This window comes from Microtus oregoni, unplaced genomic scaffold (assembly GCF_018167655.1).
Source record: "Microtus oregoni isolate MIOR12 unplaced genomic scaffold, Mior012 000013F_ref0000133, whole genome shotgun sequence".
Taxonomy (NCBI): domain Eukaryota; kingdom Metazoa; phylum Chordata; class Mammalia; order Rodentia; family Cricetidae; genus Microtus; species Microtus oregoni.
In genome coordinates this window covers 93,280-109,896 of record NW_024543072.1, presented here as the reverse complement: position 1 = coordinate 109,896, position 16,617 = coordinate 93,280, and the positions used below count along the sequence as shown (strand labels likewise).

The following is a 16,617-nucleotide window of genomic DNA, read 5'->3' as shown; positions in this document are numbered from 1 at the left end:
ACTCTCCCAATGGGCTTCGGAGTCCGATACCAGCCAGCTCTGGCGCCACCAAGTCGTCCACAGCCAAGCGCGTTACTCTCTCCGCTTCTTAGAACCGCCCCGAAACCGCCACTAAGAAAACCCTGCGTTGCCAGCTTGCCCCAAAGCAAGATGGCTGCCCGTCTCCATTCTCTCTTCCCTACGTGAAGCTAGCCATTCCCTGCTTAATGCCGCTGCCAGGCTGCCCTCACCTAGTATGGCTCCTCCGCTCATGCCTCGTTATGGTCTCGAAGCCGACACTAACCGGCCAGGTTCCGGGAGGCGCTGTGCAGGATGCAGCCACCCCCGCCCGTCCCTCCCCTCCCCCACGCCCGCGGCGGCGGCGGCGGCGGAGGCGGAGGCGGCAGCGGCTGGAGCCCGGATGCGGCGCCGGGAGACAGGCCCGGGAGAGCCGCGCGGATGGATCCAACATGGCGGCGCCGAACCTGAGCCGAGAGTGAGGCGGCGGGGCGGCCGGAGTGGGGAGGGGGAGTCGAGTGGGACGGGGCGGGGCCGGGCGGGGCCGCCGAGGGCTTGGGGGAAGGAAAGTGAAGGGGGAGGCGGTGGCGACGTCCAGCCGGAGAACCTCCGGGGAGGGAGGTGACGGGACACTGCCAGGTGGGGGAGGGGAGAGGCCGAGGGGGGCGTGCAGGGGAGGTGGCAACTGTGGGAGAGGGCAGGGGTCGGGGCGCACGAGTGCGAGCATGGGGAGGGGCGTAAACAAGGGCCCAGGCCGGGCCAGGCCAGGGGTATTAAAGAGGCCGAGGTGGGGAGCGGGGCTGGGATCCAGCGCCTCGAGAGGGGTAGGAGCCGGAGGGAGAGCCTGAGGGTGCGAAGGGGCAGGGGGCTTGTGGCATGCGGTGGCAGGAGGGACCGGACTCCCGGGAGCGCTGTTGTGAGGACGTGGGAGAAGGGGGGAAGAATTTGACTTGAGACGTTTCGTGAAGGGAGGCTTTCAAAGTGTTAAAATTGGAAGTGGAAGCGGAAGGGCCTTGGGGAGAATTCGGGTGGAAAAGGAGAGAAGGAGGGTTTGGGGAATGGGGAGAGTGGAGATGTGCCGAGGCGGTGTAGAAAGTGAGAGACCCGGAGGAAAGTTTGGAAGGAAGGGGGGATAGGGCAGTGGAGCTGCACGGATGAGAGAGGTTTGGGGGTTTCCCTCTCCCCTGTGGAAAGACAGCAGAGTTAGGCAGTATCAGTTGCAGCCAATTTTAATTGCCAGGCGCTTAGCTTTTAATAGGGTGGGAAGGGCAGAAAGGAATGGTCATGTGGGTTTGGAGAATTGGGGTTGAATGAGGGTTCAACCGGATTTGCTTTCCAAAACAGACTCTTGCTTACTGCTTCCTTGTTTTTCCTGGTTACAAATAGGGAGATGAGTAAAGCGCTCTTCTAGTTTTTTTTTTTTTTTTGCAATTAGCCGTACAAGAATGGGGAGGGAATCGTGATTGGAACCTTATATATAAAGGTGGAGGCGCTGGGAGCCTGAGGAGGCTATGGAAGAGGCAGCCTGGCATTTAGGTAATCAGGCTAATTAAATATGCCTTCCTTTGCAGACCCTCCTTTGGCTCTTCGGGTGCTGGGAGGGAAGGGGGGGTCCATATGCATATTTCGAGGCCTGGTTCTTACTGAAGCGTAGGCGTGACTGGATGCTGCTTTAGTGGCTATTTTGTTCTTGTTGTGTGCTAAAGGAAAAGGTGAAGTTCGAAATTGATTCTGGCCTGCTGAGTGAAGTCTAGCGAAGGAAGTGCTTTCTTGGGCTGCAACTTTTCCCCTTCCAGTTCCTCCTAAGCGCCCATGTTGTAAGAAAATAGATGGACTAAGGATCTGAGGAGAAAAGGGAGACTGTGTCAGCGGAATGGTTTTTTTCCCAGAGATGGTTGAGTTGGGGCTCTTCTTGCTATGAGCCATTGAGCCTGGAAATTCTTGGGGTTGATACTACATTGTGAATTGACAATCAGAGAGGGGACTTTGGGGACTTTGTTATGTTTGAGTTCTCTTCTTTAGCTTGGAGTAGTTTGTTCAGTGAGGTGACTTTAGGCTCCGATGACTTTTTTGGCTAACTGTGGGTGGACCTTTGAAGTTTCAAAATAAAGCTTGAAATTTTGCTCTTTCCCTCCTTACTTGTTTTTGTTTTTGTTTTTCTGCTGGCTTTGAAACTTGTGCTAGGAAGAGACCTGGGAAATTAAATTTCTTGCAAAGGTAAGTCTGGAACTTTTTGTTGTTTTCCAACAGTGGAAGGGACTGGGAAGGGTATGGCAAGCGTTGGGGTGAGGTAGATAGATGCTAGGGAAACTGTGGTTCACTCACTTTTCTGAGATCATTAAGGTTTCTCACAGTTACTCCTCAGGTAACTGGAGTTAGACAGGAGGAGAGAAAAATGGATCTTAGGTGTCTTGGACAAGGTCCTAGTGTTGGTTTGCTATTGTCTAGCTTTCTGGTCAGCTCTGAGTGAAACGTGTTTAGCATATGGAAAGCTGTGCTCTTGTACATTAGCTGTGAAATATTTCTCTTGGAGGGTGACTGAGGCACTTCAGCAGGAAGGCTTTTCTTCTAGTTTACTGTCTCTCCCAGCTGTTCAGAGTTCTTGGGATTTTTTTTGAAAACATACTGTGTAATTCTGCCTTCCAGATATATCTGGTTATGTTTTCCTAGTCCCACCAGCAGGAAAGCGCTTCATGTACTCTAACCGCCTTGAAGATTTTTTCATGTAGTAGTTGCTTCAAGGTTCAAGCCACTGTCCTCCCCCCACCCCCTCCAAGACAGGGTTTCTTTGTGTCTACTCATGGTAGACCAGGCTGGTCTCGAACTCACAGAGATCCACCTGCCTCTGCCTCCGTCTCCCAAGTGCTGGGATTAAAGGCATGCGCCACCACCGCCTGGCAAGCTATTCTTTTTTTTTAGATAGGGTCTCACTATGTAGTTCTGGCTGGCCCATAATTTGCTATGTAGACTAGGCTGGCCTCAATCTCACAGAGATCCATCTGCCTCTGCCTCCCAAGTGTGGGGATCAAAGGGTGTGCCACAACACCTGGCTATTGTCACTTCTTTTTTTTTAAGTTCTTCCACATGACTTAGTCTTGTAAGGGCTTCCAAAAGAGTCAAATATTTTTTTTCTCTTGTGAAAATATAGCTGTTATTCCTGTTAGAAAGAAGCTACATTTTCATCCTAAGATATTCTTCACATATTGTTTCTGATAATCAAAGCACTTTAAAAAGTTAGAGTTGTCATTTCTGGATGGGAGAGTCTAGACTGCTTGACTAGAGAATAATCTGTCTTGAAGAGACTGTCTAGGTACACATAGCCTCTTAGAGGCTCTTGGTATTTCAGTCCTCCCTAAAGGAAGACAAACTGGGACTTCCGGAAATTCAGCAGTTCATCAGAATCTAGAATTATTCTGTGCTAGGATGTATGTAGCTCAGTGGGAGAGCGCTTACCTACTCATGCCCAAGGCCCCTAGGTTTTAATCTCTATTCCAAAAAATTTTGCATGTTAATATCTGAAATAAAGCAAGATCATTCAGTGGATCAGTATACTTGTTTATGGTTGTGTATCTGTTTGTTTTTATAGAGTCTCACTATTGTAGATCAGGCGGCTTTGAACTCGGAGATCCACCTGCCTCTGCCTCCCAGGTGCTGGGATTAAAGGTGTGCTACCGCGCTTGGCTGCCTGCTGCTTTCTGTCTCAGTAGTTACCGTATCTTAGAAACCAACACAAACGTTCTTTCTAAGAAATCTGTTTGGAGGAGTGTGTTCTGACCGCGGTGCTATCTTCCATCTAGGGGCTCTGTGTCTAAGCTGAGTTCTCTTGCCACTGAAAGCTGAATATAATTTGGATTAAGAGGAAGTTGGTAACATTCTTTTCATCCTGAAGTGAGATTCTTAGACACCTTGGCTGGGTTGCTGAGTTAACTCACAATCCTAGATGATAATTAAATGGGGAGAGCTGCCCACCAGCCTGCACGCCAGCGTCTTGATATTATGCTGGAAGACATGCCTTGGGAAATGCTTATTTCTGTGTTTTGCTTCCTTGCATAGTGTTAGTCTGATCAGTGGCCCAACAAGGAAGAGTCTGGATCATTTGTGTTGGTCTTAAAGAAGTTGGCATTTTCTTAGTCCCACACAATTTCAGATATAACTAGGTCAAAGTAGACCTCCTGGGATGGACCAGAAGGGAGTATGTCTCTACCACCTGCTGTTCACCTGAATGGCAACAGCAGGCGACAGAGGAGGCATTGCTGGGGTGAAATGAAACGCGTTTGTGATAGTTGGATTTAGGAGTTAAATGAGCTGTGTCTGACTGGCCTTCCTTTTCCTGTAGAATATGATAGAATTGTTTTGGGTTGAAGAGACCTAATAGCGTCTCTGGATCTAATAAGGAAAGTGACATGCATCCTTTTTTAATCATCTTTCATGTAAAATAGAATTTCTCAAACTTAGTACTATAGACATTTTTATCCAGATTATTATTATTTTGGTTTTTCAAGACAAGGTTTCTCTGTATAGTTTTGGAGCCTGTCCTGGAACTCACTCTGTAGACCAGGCTGGCCTCAAACTCACAGATCCACCTGCCTCTGCCTCCTGAGTGCTGGGATTAAAGGTTTGCACCACCGCCGCCTAATGTCGTCCAGATAAACTTTTGTTGATAGTGCTTGTCTCCTGCGCTGTAGGATGTGTAGCGGTGCCCTAGCATTATTGGATGCTGGTAGTAGGCTCTTCACAAAGCTTGACAATCAAAACCGTCTCATTGCCAGATGTCCCCTGGTTGGACAAATTGCTCTGATGAATCCTAGTACCTTAGATGATCTAGTACTTAAAAGTGATTCTGTCCCCCTTCCTCCCCCCTCCCAAGAGAAGGGTGTTGATCCCAGAGGATCGAGACCTATTGTAGAATTACATTGATTGTGGAATTAGGACTACAGTGTTTTCCTTTATTTTGCCTCATTTTCCAGGGACAGAGTATGTGGGGGTGGTTTTTCTTAATTGCTTAGGGTTTCAGGACACTTTGAATTAGAGAACCAAGGAACAACCTGCTCTTCTGATTGGTTGGACGTGAAGCCTGCCCATCTGTTTTCTTTGGGATGCTTATAATCAGCAGCTGGCCAAGGGAACAGGTGGGATAGGGACCATGAAAAAGTTGCAGGGACTCTAAGGAAGCTCAGTTTTCTCCTGCTGCCTACTTGAGTAAGAAGCTATTTTTCCTCAGCAGCCCCATTTGTACTCGGTGACAACAGGTGAAACGGGAGAGGAAGAGATGGGGAAAGCCAGTGTGTAGTTGAATAACGGTTCCCTCAGCTGTTTCCCATACTGTGGGTGGGATACCTGGCCTATCAAAACTACATGTGGCTTATATTTCCTTTTTTTTTTTCTTGGATTTCTCCTTTTTCTTTTTAAAATTTATTTATTGTTTTTTTCTTTGTTTTGTTTTGTTTTCTTTTTTGAGATGGGGTTTCTGTTTGTAGCCTGACTGTCCTGGAACTTGCCTTGTAGACCAGGCTGGCCTGCCTGCCCCTCTGGAGTGCTGGGATGAAAGGCATATATCAACTGGCTTATTTTTTCTTTTAAAGGGAAGGAGTCTCTCTGCACTTTCCTTGTTGGGTCACTGAGGGAGAAAGGTTCTGTCAGCTATCATGATGGTCCTTCTGAAGTAGCTTAGCACTCTGTTCTTCTTTTCTCTTTGGTGCTAGGAATAGACTCCAAGGCCTCATGAGGGCTGAGCATCACTCTACCACTGAGTGATAGCCGAAGCTTCTCGGTTTCTGTCTTGTAGCGTAGCCAGTATCCTTGTGTATAAAATGGTCGGAACATCATCTTGTTGAATAGGGTGGTTTGCTATGGGTAGTTTTTTATGGTATGGAGACAACTCTAGCTGGATTTATGTACTTGGTTACTGAAATGTGGAATGTACTCATGTGCACACCCCCACCCGCCCCATTCCGAGTCAGGTCCCACTGTATAACTCAACCTGGCCTTGAATTTGTTATCCACCTCAGCCCCCCTAATTCTGGGATTATAGGCGTGCACACGTACAGCCATGCCTGGTTTCCATGTCTTTTTGGTGGAGTCCTCTCTCTGTCTTGGACTTTGATAAGTTTGAGTTTGGTTGTTCAGTTGGTGTTGCTCGTGTTGTGACCTCTTGGAAATTCAGTTCAGTTCCCAACAACAGGCTGCTCCGACAGATGTCTGCTATTAGGGTTAGGATTATAGAGATGAGCCTGGCAGTGGTGGTGCACACCTTTAACCTCAGCACTCAGGAGGCAGAGGCTGGAGGATCTCTGTGAGTTTGAGGACAACCTGGTTTACAAATCAAGTTCCAGAACAGTTAGGGTTGTTGCACAGAGAAACCCTGTCTTGAACCCCCTCCCCACCCCCACCAAGAAAGATTAATGGTGGTGGGTTAGATGTGGTGGCAAATACCTTTCTTTAATCCTAGTACTCAGAAGGTAGAGGCAGGTAGATCTTCAAGTTGGAGGTCAGTCTGGTCTACATAGAGTTCCAGGACAGCCAGGGATACAAAGAGAGACCTTGTCTCAAAAAAAACCAGCACTTCCCCCACAAATATTGATGGTGTTAGAATCTGCCTGTAATCTTAGCATTGAGAAGGCTCAGGTAGGACGAATAAAAGGCCATTGCCAGCCGGGCGATGGTGGCGCACACCTTTAATCCCAGCACTTGGGAGGCAGAGGCTGGCAAAAAAGAAAGTCCATTGCCTACCTAGGTTACTTAGCAAGTTCAAGGCTAGTCTGGGCTACATGTTGAGACTTTGTATCAAAAAAAAAAAAAAAAGATTTAGAGAACAGAGACTCCTTGAAAGAGTCAGTTACAGAAGCTGGTGAGATGGCTCAGCAGGTTAAGGCATGTGCTACCAAGTCTAACAATCTGTCTTCCATCTCTGGGACTCACTTGGTAGAAAGAGAGAACTAACTGGCCCCTGAATGTTGTCCTCTGACCTCCACACGTGCACTGTGGCCGTATGCCCACACACACACACACAAAATAAATAAATAAATGGAATACAAATTAAAATAGAGCCAGCTGTAGTAGTATAGTTCACACGATGATCGGAATCTGAACCATGGCAATGGCAGTAGCAATGAAAGGGAGAGCACACTTAAGAAATATTTTGCCGCCGGTCGGTGGTAACATATGCCTCTAATCCCAGCACTGGGGAGGCAGAGACAAAAAAAGAAATATTTTGCATTGTATAGTAGGAATTAAGAACTGGCTGTGGTTGGTGGTCTTGGTCAGGGTAGAACAATACTCAGTAGAACTCTCTCTCAAGACAGTAAGTATGAGAAACTATAAAGTGGAGGTGAAAACTGTTAAAACTAGATGATTGGTTGATGATATTACCCAGGGTGAGTTTGTGAATGAAATACAGGACTGTGATTGGTCCTTCGCAGGGGTTTGTTACATGCCATCTGTGAGGAAGGGTTAGTTTTTTGTTTGTTCTTGTATTCTGTTTTTGAAACCAGTGGCCCAGAATGGATTCATCCTCCTGTTGCGTGAGGCTCTGTGTGCTGGGATTATGGCGTGTGCCACTATACTCACTTTGGCCACTGAGACTTTGAGGTTAAGGGACATGCTCAAAGTCACACAACTAGAGTTTGTAACGACACAGTCAGAATTTAAACTAGCTCTAGCTAGTGTCCGATTCAGTGTCTATATCAAAGACTGTATTCTCTACTTTTCGGTTTTGCCTATATTTAAGAAATGGGGCAGATGGTGGTGGTGCACACAGGTGGATCTCTGTGAGTTCAAGGCTGGCCTGGTCTACAGAGTGCGTTTCAGGACAGCCAGGACTACACAGAGAAATTCAATCTTGAAAGAGAAAAATAGATTAAATGAATGAATGAATGAGGCCAAGTGTGATATTGCGTGCCTTTAATCCCAGCACTCAGGAGACAGAAGCAGACAGATCTCTGAGTTTGAGGCCAGCCTAGTCTACAATGGTTTTAGGACAGCCAGGTTTACATAGTGGCCTGGGGCTCTCTCTGTAGACCATTAGTTTGGTCTCAAACTCCCAGAGATCCTTGTGAATTCTAGGATCAAAGGGGTACACTGTCCAGATGTTACTCTTACTGTATTTTTTTTTGTTTGTATAAGATGGGCTTTCAATAAATAGACCAGGTCAGTGTAGAATCAGAGCCTAGTGTCTCTCCCTCATCACTGCTGGTTATAGGCATGTGACTCCATGATCATTGTTTTCAAGGGACCAAAAGCAGTGTTTTGAATGCAAGAGGTGTTGTAGAGTTGAACAATCTGGATAGCATGAAATAAAAAAACAAAATTTGAGATAGTTTCTTGTAGTCCATACTGGCCTAGATCTTGCTCTATAGTTGAGGATGGCTTTGAACTTCTGGTTTGAGTGCTAGGATTACAGGCATGCTTTATCACACTGGCTTGTTTTGTTTGAGAAGTGGTCTACCTATGTATCTCTGACTGGATTGCAACTTGCTGTGCAGACCAGAATGGCTTCAAACTTAGGACAGTCCTCCTGCCTTTGGCTCCTGAGTGTTGTAAGTACAGATGTGTACTCTCATGCTTAGCTGCAGTAGAAACTTCTGAACTATGCCATACTAAAATCGCACAAAAATTCTCAAGGAAGTGACTGTATCCCTCCGTAGGATCTGGACTTAGGGTGTCATCTGTTCAGTATGAAGAGCCTTAGGATGGCTTTTATTTGTTTGTTTGTTTTTTGAGATTGGGTCTCTATGTAGCTTTGACTGTCCAAGAATTCTGTGGTCTACTTGTGTCTGCCTCCTGGATGCTGAGATGAAAGGCATGAACCACCACACCCAGGATGGGTTTATTTGTTTATTTACTTATTTTTAGTAAACACTTTATGATATTTAATAAATGTACTAAGCAGTATACTGTTAGTAGCATGCTGAGACAATGCAGATAAATAAAATTAGTTGTTACCAGTGTGTGGTTCATGGGTTCTTGGCCTGTCTTACAGGACACTGGAGATTGCAGCTGCTGAGCAGGGGTTCTGGAAGGCACTCTGTCCCTGAGCCTCTAGCATGGCGGGCCTGAAGCGGCGGGCAAGCCAGGTGTGGCCTGAAGAGCATGGTGAGCAGGAACATGGGCTCTACAGCCTCCACCGTATGTTTGACATCGTGGGCACCCACCTAACGCATAGAGATGTTCGTGTGCTTTCTTTTCTCTTCGTTGATGTTATTGACGACCATGAGCGTGGACTCATTCGAAATGGCCGTGACTTCTTACTGGCACTGGAGCGCCAGGGCCGCTGTGATGAGAGTAACTTTCGCCAGGTGCTGCAGCTGCTGCGCATCATCACTCGCCATGACTTGCTGCCCTACGTTACTCTCAAGAAGAGACGGGCTGGTGAGGGCTTACAGGGTCTGGGAACACTTGAGTACGAGAGGGCTCGTGGGAGTTAGTAGCATAGGAGTCTAAAAGGGAGGTGGTCTTGACCGAGGGAGCACCCAGAGAATAAACTGTGAGACCCTTGGGAGGAGGTAGATGTGTATTTTTTTCTGAGTGCCTCGTTCTCCTCCTACAGTGTGCCCTGACCTTGTAGACAAGTATCTGGAGGAAACATCAATTCGCTATGTGACCCCCAGAGCCCTCAGTGATCCAGAACCGAGGCCTCCCCAGCCCTCTAAAACAGGTGAGTTTTTACTTGTAATTTTCATAAGCAAGAATATTGACCCCATCACATGCCTGGCTGGGCCAACATAATGAAAGGATATTGTCCTCTTCATCTGCCCATTAAAAAAGTCAGAGACTGGGTGATACTCAGTCTGTAACGTGCTTGTTGCCTAAGCATGAAGACTCAAGTTGAGCATCCCAGCACCTACATAGAAAAGCTGGGCAATCAAAGAGTGGCTGTAACCTTAGTTGTTGTAGAGGCAGAGAGAGGCAAATCCCTGGAGCTCCCCGTCAACCAGCCTTAGCACATTCGTTAACTTGAGGTTCAGTGAAAGGCCGTGTCTAGAAAGTAGTGGGCAGAGAATTGAGGAAGATGTCCACTGTTGACCTTTGGCCTTCGAATCAGGCATGCCCATGTGACTACATCCTGTGAACATGTACACACACAAATCAGATGAGATAAGCTTTGTCCAGGTCTAATGTTTGCTCTCACTAAGATTTTTCTTTAAGTCATTTTTTGAAAAAAAAAATCAATTTTATGCATATGACTATTTTGTCTGCATGCCTGTTAACCTTCTCTCCAGCCTCTAGGGCAGTTTTGTGTTTTTTAAATTTATTTTTATGTATATGAGCATCTGCCTGGATCCTGTGGAGCTGAAGAAGGGTGTCAGATCCCTTCAAACTGGAGTTATAGATAATTATAAGCCACTGTAGGTGTTAGAAACTGAGCCTGGGTCCTCTCCAAAAGCTACAAGTGCTCTTAACCACTGAGCCATCTCTCCCAACTTTTTGTTTGTTTGTTTGTTTGTTTATTTATTTATGGGAGGCAGGGTTTCTCTGTGTAACAGTCCTGGGGAACTCACTCTGTAGACCAGGCTGGCCTAGAACTCAACAGAGGTCCACGTGCCTCTGCCTTCCAAGAGCTGGGATTAAAGGGTGCGCCACCACTGTCTGACCTTCTCCCAACTTTTTTTTTTTTTTGAGATTTCTATTTAGCCCAGGTAATGTAGAACTCTGTGTAATCCAGGCTGGCCTTTGACTTCATCTTCCTTCACTTTTTTTCTTGTTGCTGTTTTGAGACAGAGTTCTGAAACTCACTGTATAGACCAGACTGGTCTCAAACTCGGAGATCTGCCTGCCTCTGCCTCCCAAACACTGTGATCAAAGGTGTGCATTGCTGCCCAGCTTCCTTCTTTCACTCTTGAGTGCTGGGATAACAAATTTCTTCCGCCACACTTAGTACCCACCCCCATGCTGGGGTTACGCCCAGATCTTCATTATACTAGACAGACATTTGATCACCTCAGCCATCAGATTCATCAATACTGCTTTTATTATTAAGTATAAATGATTCCTTTGCATTATTCCAAGTGAAGTATTTGAAGTTCTGCTTTTAAAACGTGTGTTTTCCATTTCCTTTCTGGCCAGTGCCTCCCCACTATCCTGTGGTGTGCTGCCCCACTTCAGGTTCTCAGATGTGTAGTAAGCGACCAGCCCGAGGGAGAGCCACACTTGGGAACCAGCGAAAACGCCGGAAGTCGGTGACACCAGATCCCAAGGAAAAGCAGACCTGTGGTAAGGAAATTCAAGGATTCTAAAGGAAAAATACAAAGAACTCCTGGGATAATGGGCAGTGTGTTGTTCAGTGCAAGGCGGCTTTGGTTGCTTTTGTCCGGTCGGGTGTGGTTTTTATGAGATTATCCTTTGGCAGTGTTACATTACAATTCTTTTTAGTTAAGTCAAAGGAATGCCAATATGACTTCTTTATTACAGGATGAACCAAGTCAAGACAATTAAAATACATTTCTGCACCTTTTTAAGAAAACAGCTGTTACAAACAAGGTGCTGTTTGTGAGTGACCCAAGCATATTCACTGTAGGGAAGCTCCAGCACTGAGGCAGGACTTCAGAGACACTTCAGAGAACTGGCTTTGGGGAGGGTTTCTGCTCTGCTGGTCTTGCTTGCTTTTCTAGCTTTGGATGTAAACCCAGTCCTTCCTATAAACCATTCTCCTTAAATTCTCCCAGACATCAGGCTTCGAGTCCGGGCGGAATACTGCCAGCATGAGACTGCTCTGCAAGGCAACGTCTTCTCCAATAAGCAGGACCCACTTGAGCGCCAGTTTGAGCGCTTTAACCAGGCCAACACTATCCTCAAGTCCCGGGACCTGGGCTCCATCATCTGTGACATCAAGTTCTCTGAGCTCACCTACCTCGACGCATTCTGGCGCGACTACATCAATGGCTCCTTATTAGAAGCACTGAAAGGTGTCTTCATCACAGACTCTCTCAAGCAAGCTGTGGGCCACGAAGCCATCAAGCTGCTGGTGAACGTGGATGAGGAGGACTATGAGCTTGGCCGACAGAAACTCCTGAGGAACTTGATGCTGCAAGCATTGCCCTGACCTTTCCCCCTTCTCACCTCTGGGGATTGTTTGCTCCGTCACGTCTGGAGCTTACATACTATTCTGGGGTTTGTTCTCTGCCCTTCAGCCAATCACACCGCCTTTTTTTTTTTTTTTTTAAAGGAAAAGACAAAGGAAAGTGGAAGTGGTGTTCCCTACCCCTCCCTGCACCCATGTGCCTGGGCTTCCCCTCTGTTTCCTGTTGCCACTTACCCCGTAATGTGTGTCTACAGCCACCTTACCACTGAGCCGTAAGACAAGTGTATAGGGATGGAGTCTATGGAACATAGCCTGTGTAAGGGACTGAACGTTGCTTTCAGGTGCATTGAGGGGTAATCGATACTTATGGCTTTATGAGGGCTCTTAGATTTGTCTGAAAACCAAAGGGCTGTGAGTAAAGGAGCTGTGGAAGGTGGGACTCGGAAGTGTATTTTGGAAATTAATTACCACCTTCTTCCAAATTATAGAATTTTTTAAAAACAAAGAAGCTGTGGCCCTTTCCACTCTCTCCTGGCCTCTGGTGCTGCTCCTCTCTGCCTTTCCTTCATTCCATGGCTTGAAACTGCTGCCTCGTGTGGCTCCCTCCCTTTCCCCTTTGTCAGATCCTCTCCAACAGTTAGATGACTGGGGCAGCCTCATAACCCCTCCCAGCTGTGATGTATGTGTGACACCAATACACAGGATGGACGGACGACAGGGTGCTGGTTAAAGTTTCTCTGAAAAGGAAGGGGTGTGTGGCATGTCCCTTCCATTTCTAGTAAAAATAACAAATGAACTCTTCCCTCATCCTGAGCCCCTTTGCCCTTGCTTCCTTCTGGCTTGAGAGAAAGTGAGTATTCAGTATCAACTTCGGCTCCTGCCCTCTACCTTTCCTCCTGGAGAATGGGGCTAGGACATGCACTGAGCCTTGTTGCACTTTCTTAGGTAGGGAGGCATGTTTGAGCCAGGAGGCCTACAAGTGGAGCGTATTCGAGCAGGTACCACAGCAACTCCCCTTCCAGCCCTCAAAGGAGAAGCCCAGACAGACATTATGATTATTATATTTTTTTCAATGCCAGTGCTGCTCAGCCTTCAGCGTAACTTCAGTTTTCATGAAATAAACACTGACTATATAAAATTTTACTTTTCTGAAACTGAAATCTGAGATCAGGTCAAAGTTTTTTCTTTCCCATGAACCTGAACCTGTGTTCCATTAAGAGTTTAAGGTTCTGCAAGTGAGAGAACTGTGCTTGGGTCCTGCCTGCAAGTCACAGTGGCCTCACTTCACAGCTGAGTATGTCTCTGTGTGTCTCAACCCCAGCAGAAGTCACAGGCTTAAGACAGCGGTTGACCCAGACTGCCATACAGGTCCGGTCTGCGATGCTGGAACACAGGCAGGTGTTGGCGCATCTGTCGCAGAAAGTTGAGATCAATTCGGGCAAGGCAGAGGCCTGGTCCCTCAGAGCAGCGGGCCACCACCGTACCCCAGGGGTCCACCACCATGCTGTGGCCATAACTTGCTCTTGTCTCATGGTGGCGTCCACACTGTGCTGCCGCTATTACATAGCACTGAGATTCAATGGCTCGGGCCCGCAGCAGCACCTGAGAAGGAGAAGTGATTAATAGGCAAGTGACAAGAAGTGGACACTCCAGGCCAAACTACTCATTGACCATTCTGCTAATCAACCAGAATTAGTGACTGTATTAACTCTCTAATACGACTCAACAGCTAAGAAATGAATTTCCCCCTAGATAGGGAAGGAAGATAATCCTTTCAAGTAGAGAAGGAGAGTAAGATTTGGCTGCTTTTTTTGTTTTGTTTTGGCTCTTTTGTATTTTCTTTTTTTTTTTTTTTACTTATTTATTTTGGTTTGTTTTCAGGGCAGGGTTTCTCTGTCCAGCACTGGCTGTCCTGGAAACTAGCTCTTATAGTCCAGGCTAGCCTTGAACTCATAGAAATCCGCCTGCTTCTGTCTCCAGAGTACTGGTTTAAAGGTTTGTGCTACCACCGCCTGGCATATACTATGTATTTTCTATTTTTTGAGGTAAGGTCTCACTGTGTAACCCTGGCTGGCCTGGAAGCCACAGACATCTGCCTGCCTCTGCCTCACAAGTATTGGAATAAAAGGCGGGCACCACATGCCCCACTGTTTTCTGTTTTGTTTTTCAAGACAGGGCATCTCTGTGTAACCTTAGCTGTCCTGGAACTTGCTCTGTAAACCATACTGGTCTCGAACTCAGAGATCCACCTGCCTCTGCCTCCAGATGTGTGCCATCACTACCTGGTTTCTATTTTGTTTTATTAAGTCAAGGTATCTCTATGTAGAACATACTGGCCTTGAACCTGTGGCAAATCCTTAGACTGCCTGGAGTTTAGCTCCGTACCACGCTACTAAGAATAAGATTAAAAGGAGTCCTTATGGTTTGAATAGGCATTCTCTTACCTCCCAGTGGGCAGGTCCAGTAACCGATCCAAAGGCTGAAGGATAAGTAAGTATTTCTGCCCCAGCTTGAGCCAATTTCAGAGAAAGTTCAGGGAACCGCATGTCATAACAGATTGCTAAACCCACCTGAAATTAAAAACAACCCACTCAACTTCCCTGTCCCGTTCATCATAACATCCAGTACCTTCATTATCGTACTCCAAAGGGGAATGTTACCACTTTTTCAATGTATTCCTGTTTCCTTTTCAAACTCCCACCTTGCCTGCTGGTGTGCTGATGGGTGGCTCGAGAGTGCGTCCAGGCATGGTAGAGTTACTTTCCCGCATAGGCCCCTGACCTGGGATCTCCACATCGCACAGATGTGTCTTCCTGTACTGGGCCACTACTAGCCCTAGAGGAAGAGATAGAGAAAATAGTACAGGCAAGCGAGAAGCCCAGCTATGCTCTTCTCCCAAAGAGTAATAAAGCTAAGAACAGAAGTACAAAGCGTACTAAAGCCAAATAGTTGAGAAAATAATGCTGAAGGATCTGGGCTGGTGGTAGAAAAGCCTGGAAAGAGGCAAGCTAAAATGTTGAGTCTCACCCTTGTTGTTCAGAAGCACATGACAATTGTAGATTTTCTGAGTCTGCTCCCAGTCTTGGCCACGCTCGTGGAATCCACCCAAGGACAGCCAGATTCCACATTCCCTGGGGGGAGGGGACACTGACAACCCTACTCAAGGCTCTACCCCCTCTATGTGGCAATCCAGGAACACAGCCCAGTAATGATTCTATTTCCCTCCCACCCTTGTACCTGGCAAGCTGGCTATATCGTTCCATAAGGTCCCCATCCAGTGGCTCAGACAGTTGTAATGTCTCGGCAGGATTTCGTGCAATGAAGTCAAATGCCTCAGGCAGAAAAGCCAGGCAAGCACCCAGTCTGGCCGCCTCGAGAACCAGCTCAGCACATGTTTTAAAGTTCTCTTTCTTGTTTGGGGTTGATGTTACCTGGCACACAGCCACCAGGGGCAGCTCCCAGGAAGTTGATGAGGACACCGCCATGGCTCTGGGCCTGTGAAGGGCACAGGCAGTGTTGTCAGATTTGCTAGCATGGAGAGTCCCAGAGGCTCCAATGGGACTGGGCCAGAGACATAAATGTTTTTCTCTTTTGAGACAGGGTGTTTTGTAGCCCAAGCAGGCCTTGTTATGTAGCTGTGGATGACCTTAAACTCCTGATTGATCCTCCTCCTGCCTGTTTCCCAAATGCTGAGATTACATGGTGGTGTGTCCCACCATTCTTACGAAGCAGAAACCCAGAGCTACTGGAGTTCACTTATTAAATGCTTGGTGGGTGGCAGACGCTTTTGTCTCCCACTATGCAGTTATTAACATGGATTGAGCAGCAACATGCCAGGCAGAGAACATAAAAAAAACATGTTACCTGTGCTGAGTACAAAGTACTGAGCTTCGGGGTAATCGGTATCCGATACACAGAAGGGACAGGAGTTGGCGAGGAGGCCTGGTGATGAAGCCCAGCCTGAAGAAGGTGAGAAATCAGGACACCTAACCCTCCTTCAAGCAGTAAGTTTCTACAATTCTCTGCCATTTTCAGGCCTGGTCAGTACTCCCCTCCCCCAAGGCTTCAAAAACACTTTCTTTAAAAACTATTAGTAGCCATGGAAGGCGATCATAAAATGGGAAAATGAGGGAGGAGACTATAATCCGTGCCTCAATACCTCAACTTCCAGTAATCTCACATTTAAAACTGAAGCCCTTTTCCTCTGCCAAAGGTTTCCGCAGCTCAAGTCATCTCATGGAACCTTCCTCGTTTCCCCAACTCTCTCTTCTCGGCTGTACCACCTGCACAGCTTTATAGACTCAACACATATCTTTCCCCTTACACCAGTATCTGGGGAAGAACGTTCACTCTCCCTAGATCCCCACCATCTCGTGGTGGGTAGGGGGCACAGGACCAGATCCCAACCCTAGACCCCGCCCTTTGATTAGCGCGTCCTTCCCGCCTCTCCCTGGGACAAGAATCTCTGTTGCACAAGTTAAAGCATCGCAGGTGGAATTCACCGCAGCGGGCAGGGTTGGGGAGTAGGTCCTACATGAAGACACAGCCAAAACCATTCGCAGGGTCGATCTGAGGAGCTTCCAGGAACCAGAAGCGCTGGGGCA

General features: G+C 47.2%; 2 protein-coding genes across 9 annotated transcripts; one reads left to right on the top strand and one right to left on the bottom strand.

Moving 5' to 3' along the window:
• Nucleotides 1-264: 264 nt before the first annotated feature.
• On the top strand, nucleotides 265-13,039 carry LOC121455212 (death effector domain-containing protein). 6 transcript variants are annotated; one of them, XM_041662823.1, is made up of 6 exons: nucleotides 265-475; nucleotides 2,182-2,214; nucleotides 8,975-9,363; nucleotides 9,542-9,649; nucleotides 11,059-11,205; nucleotides 11,658-13,039. In XM_041662823.1, the coding sequence occupies exons 3-6, from the start codon at nucleotides 9,039-9,041 to the stop codon at nucleotides 12,032-12,034; spliced, it is 957 nt and encodes a 318-aa protein (XP_041518757.1). In that variant the 5' UTR covers nucleotides 265-475; nucleotides 2,182-2,214; nucleotides 8,975-9,038; the 3' UTR covers nucleotides 12,035-13,039. The 6 variants fall into 6 exon arrangements, with proteins under 6 accessions (XP_041518757.1, XP_041518760.1, XP_041518758.1 ...); XM_041662826.1 differs by having other exon boundaries at nucleotides 2,163-2,214; XM_041662825.1 differs by lacking the exon at nucleotides 265-475 and adding an exon at nucleotides 541-636.
• Nucleotides 13,040-13,193: 154 nt separating this feature from the next.
• Nucleotides 13,194-16,613, bottom strand: LOC121455210 (deaminated glutathione amidase). 3 transcript variants are annotated; one of them, XM_041662820.1, is made up of 7 exons: nucleotides 16,548-16,613; nucleotides 15,878-15,973; nucleotides 15,251-15,508; nucleotides 15,041-15,144; nucleotides 14,715-14,848; nucleotides 14,458-14,583; nucleotides 13,194-13,615 (listed from the first exon to the last, which is right to left on the bottom strand). In XM_041662820.1, coding segments are annotated over exons 1-7 (987 nt in total). In that variant the 5' UTR covers nucleotides 16,550-16,613; the 3' UTR covers nucleotides 13,194-13,348. The 3 variants fall into 3 exon arrangements, with proteins under 3 accessions (XP_041518754.1, XP_041518756.1, XP_041518755.1); XM_041662822.1 differs by having other exon boundaries at nucleotides 16,516-16,607; XM_041662821.1 differs by lacking the exon at nucleotides 16,548-16,613 and adding an exon at nucleotides 16,194-16,504.
• Between the last annotated feature and the right edge of the window lie 4 nt (nucleotides 16,614-16,617).

Bases quoted from the DNA above. Each gene is read 5' to 3' on its own strand.
- LOC121455212 (XM_041662824.1), top strand. From the start codon at position 9,039: ATGGCGGGCCTGAAGCGGCGGGCAAGCCAGGTGTGGCCTGAAGAGCAT. The intron at 9,364-9,541 runs GTGAGGGCTTAC...CTCCTCCTACAG, and splicing joins TCTCAAGAAGAGACGGGCTG to TGTGCCCTGACCTTGTAGAC. The intron at 11,206-11,657 runs GTAAGGAAATTC...AAATTCTCCCAG, and splicing joins CAAGGAAAAGCAGACCTGTG to ACATCAGGCTTCGAGTCCGG.
- LOC121455210 (XM_041662820.1), bottom strand. The intron at 15,145-15,250 runs GTACAAGGGTGG...CCCTCCCCCCAG, and splicing joins CGATATAGCCAGCTTGCCAG to GGAATGTGGAATCTGGCTGT. The intron at 14,849-15,040 runs GTGAGACTCAAC...CTCTTCCTCTAG, and splicing joins TGTGCTTCTGAACAACAAGG to GGCTAGTAGTGGCCCAGTAC.